Genomic DNA, 4,306 nt, shown 5'->3' on the forward strand with positions numbered 1-4,306 from the left:
GATAATTTAGAGGTGTCATTCCAACATTGGTAGCTGGAACGTCAACGGGATGGACTACTATAGGCAAGAATAAATCAATTGGAGGATGATGAGGATCATTGGGAGGTAGCGCAGTTGTGGCGTACATCTAAGAGATTAGGAAGGCAGTAAACGAGGTCGAGTGTTCGGGCAACATCGTAAAAACGATGCGATCAAGCTAATGGCTATTTTATCATGAAAGTACATTCGAAATAACCTTAAGTTCTGATTTTCATGCAAAAATAATTATCTGGAGCAGCGCCAGGTTAGAAAAAGTCCAATTTCTCTTTTTCGTTTTTCATGTCTAACGCTCTGCCCAGATATTTTTTCAATTCAGATATATTACAAAATTAAAATAAAGCATGAAATTTACTCATAGAAAAATTTTACGGTCAATCATTTTGTTCTAGATGTCATTTTTCTTCAAAAGTAAAAAAGGGAATATTCGCGCAATAATTATTTTCGAAATTTTTCGGAAATTTGTATTATAAAGAGGATAACTTTTGAATGCACATTCAGAATGTTGTGATATTGTTATCAAAATATCAAAATGTCAAGAACTCTGTTCTGAACACATTTTGCATATTGTCAATTCAAAACAAATTTCGTATGTGGCTCTGGAGCTCCAAAAGCGAAGACCGTCAATAGACGGTCCTATCCGTTAGAGGGTTAAGTTCCATCAGTAATAGAAGCACTAGCAGCAGGAAACAGAAGAGGGTTGTCGTACTGTACTCCATCCTCCCCATTAGACCAGGAAATTTAGAATTGGTTGTAATCACCGCAAATTAGAATGCTGTGGTCTAAAGCCCCTTTCTCACGTAACACACGGATCAAGAAGATATGCTCGTCTATAAACCTGACTACCTAGCTTTTATCGGGAGGGATGTAAACCGTTACAAGCAAAAACTTCGTGCCTCTGATAACAGCAGAAACACAGACTTGTTGGAGACAACCTCCATGGTTTAGATCAGTGGTGCCCAGGCACAGGCATGGTGCGGGCCAAATCAGATCACCCCATGAATGCCGCGAGTCGCAATGACCTCTAGGCATTGTTGCGCACTACAAAATGTAAAATATACGGCAACACAAAACATTTTCTAGGAATCACCACAAGATTTAAACCGGAAAGCATTTAGATCAATAACATGCATGAGGCATTACGACTAAACTGAGTAACTCCTGTGTCATCAAAAACTTTACTCATAAGTCCACCATCTCTCAGATCAGTCCGCGGGCCGCGGTTTAGCCGTAACTGCTTTAGATCGATCATCAAAATTGGAAACTGTTGAGCAAAGGCAATCAACACGCCACAAAACGAACTTTTGTGACTATTCTTCAAGCTACGGTCACATTGATACACGTTCAAGGCGTGATCCAAGCAGCATACGGGAATTGCTGCAGCCATCTAAGCCGGTTTTCGATTAACATGATTATATCATAGCTGCAGTCATTGGATGCAAGAAATAGGTCGTCTACTTTAGTTCTCAAGTCTCGCATATTCTGATAGTACACGCTCTAATACCATCCGTGTCATTGGTGTGTGTAGAGAGTTCTGAAATAGTATTCCTTTCATGTGGGTGGTGGGACCCCAAGCATAGAATACACATGAAGTAGCAATGAAGGAAACAATGTTTAACGAAATGAATGAATAAATAAATAAATATTTTTTTTTTCGATGTGGCACTAGAATAGAATCACACTACAATTTAAAAACTATATCAATAGTTAAGTCAAATCAACTAACCCGAGCCACGTTCATCATAACTGGACATGTTCCGGGGACGCCTAGGTTCTCGGAGTCTCTTGAACATGTCTAGATGTGACCAACGTGATCCTAGATAGCAAGTCTGGCTTCCATTGATCTAGGTTTTGAGTTCTAGTATGATTTAATGTTTCGCACGATGAGTTTATGTTTATGTTCGAAACTGGCTACTTACCTGGATTTTCCCGGGAACTCCCGGAACATGTGCTGATATGATCAAGGTGCCCTTAGATGATTGTTTTAGCTTCCATTTTCAGGTTTTGAATACTTGAATGCATCTACTGAGCGAAAAGTTGAAAATGAAGCCTGGTGTTATGTCTGATAGTCTGTAGTATAGTTTACTGTATTATCTTGGCGAAGAGTTGATACCTATCTTGTTTTTTGTATTTGAGTAATTTTAAGGTAATTTTAGGTGTTTGTGAATATAAATAAACCGTATCATAATAATGATCTTCAGTACTAGTATAGGGCAGTAGACTTCTTAATATCAAAAAATGGTTTTATTACCATTTTTAAAATATCGCTTGAAGCCAAGAAAAACCAAAGTAATTATTTATGGTTCAAATATAGAACAACCGGGTGATACCCAAACTTCAAAGCTATTAGGAATTCAAATTATCATTTTTACCTTGAAATTAACATCGATACTGTAAACCGTAATAACCAAAAAATGTTGATTGATTGAGGGATTGATTAAAAGAAACACGAAATTATTTCGCAATCTATTCGCTTTAATCGATCTTTAGTATCACCAGTATTTACAAATATTTACAACTAGATAACGATCAAGACTCCATTCCGGTGGAGACTAAATGTCAAAAGTTCATCATCGTTCGCTCGGTGTTCGCTGATCAGGTCTTTTGGGCCGTTCCTTTAGTAGTTGTAGTTGGTGGAATGTCCACTGAACTGAACGTGGTTAACAGTATCCGGGTGTGGGGCATAAGCTACCTTGGCAACCGGAAGAGCAACCTTGGTGACGGCAGGAACGGCTACCTTAGCAACTGGAGCAGCGAAGGTTTTGACTACGGTTGGCTGGTAGTGCTGTACTGGAGCGGGCTGATAGTTGTAAACCGGAGCTGGCTGATAGTGTTGAACGGGAGCCGGAGCGTAGGCGAGCTTAGCAACTGGGGCTACAGCCTTAATAACTTTGTGTCCCTCTAGTGGTTCTCGACGGACAACGGCGTTGAATCCATTATGGTCATCGGCTGTGTATTCCACGATGCGACGGAATCCATCAGCATCAATCAGAGTGTAGACTCCCTTGACATTGTCACCATGACGTTCCTCTTGTTGGCTTTTGACATCTCCGGTCTGGTCATCATGAACTTCGTAAGCAAATTGGTACTCGGCGGGAGCATCTGGGTATTCAACGTGTTTCACTGTTTTCACCAGAGCTGGTTGGTAGCTTTTAACCAGGGTGGGTTGAACTGTTTTCACCAAGGCAGGCTGAAGGGTTTTCAACAGTGCTGGTTGAGCATGGTATTGGGGCTGTTGGTAGTAATGTGGGTCGTAATGCTGAGCAGCGGCAACAGCCAATAGGGCACACAGAGCAACAAACTGATAGAGAAAAATAATAGTATTAGAAAACTTTTCACTGTTTAATATTTGCTTAGTTTTAAACTTTGATCACTGTATCAGTCCTTTTTGTTTGAAATCATGGGAATCATTTTTATCACAATATCACTTACTTTAAATGCCATTTCGAACTAATCCTTAAATCTGTTTTAAGAAACACTAGATCTACTTCAGAGCCGGTGGTGAACTGTGCTATTTCGGTCCGAAATTTCAGTATATATACCAAACAAAAGACGTTGGATTACTCTACTGACTCACCTCTGCTAAATCCGCACCTGAGTAATCTATATCGAACTAATTTTCGGCGAAAAGTGCCGATGTAGCCCTCTCTACCCAAATACACGCGGTTCCATTCTACCGCAGGACAACCTCGCTTAGTGGAGTAAAAAAATGCCACCATTATAGGTTATTGTTACCTTTAAACTGCTCACACATGCCACACCTATTGCACCGCAGGGTATGCATATTCCAAAGCCAATCGGATCGCAGTCAAACATGCTGCGCACTTGCTGTGGGCATCCAAACCTGTGACTCTGAACAAGCATCTTGGGCACTCTTTAGCCAATTCAATACTCAAGTGGCACTAAATGATTTCATGAATGACTCTCCGCTGCTTGTCTACCGCCGGCGCGGCGCGGTGTCAACAGCATGAACAAGCTTTTCTTCCTATGTTGCATTCATGCACCCAAAATCGATGCTGTTTTTTAGTTTTTTTTTTGCACAATGATAATTGAGTATGTCAAATGAATTAATGTATTTTAGATTATTCGACATTAGTTTTGATCCCTAGTTGTCAACAATCATGTGAAAATTAATCACTTTATAAATGATTACCTGATTTCATGCTATAAATAACGGCAGCAGACCTAATTGTTATGCATGTGCTGTCCTTTTCACCGTGGAGTACATTTTAACAATCTGCTATATTAACAACTACTACACGAAACTTAC

At 40.0% G+C, this 4,306-nt stretch overlaps 1 protein-coding gene across 1 annotated transcript; it reads right to left on the reverse strand.

Annotated features, from left to right (window-relative positions):
- Positions 1-2,653: 2,653 nt before the first annotated feature.
- LOC128743954 (cuticle protein 8-like) lies at positions 2,654-3,480 on the reverse strand. Its single transcript, XM_053840666.1, has 2 exons — positions 3,469-3,480; positions 2,654-3,337 (listed from the first exon to the last, which is right to left on the reverse strand). Exons 1-2 carry the CDS (start codon positions 3,478-3,480, stop codon positions 2,654-2,656), a joined length of 696 nt encoding a protein of 231 aa, XP_053696641.1.
- Between the last annotated feature and the right edge of the window lie 826 nt (positions 3,481-4,306).

Source organism: Sabethes cyaneus, chromosome 3 (genome assembly GCF_943734655.1).
Source record: "Sabethes cyaneus chromosome 3, idSabCyanKW18_F2, whole genome shotgun sequence".
In the NCBI taxonomy this organism is placed as follows: domain Eukaryota; kingdom Metazoa; phylum Arthropoda; class Insecta; order Diptera; family Culicidae; genus Sabethes; species Sabethes cyaneus.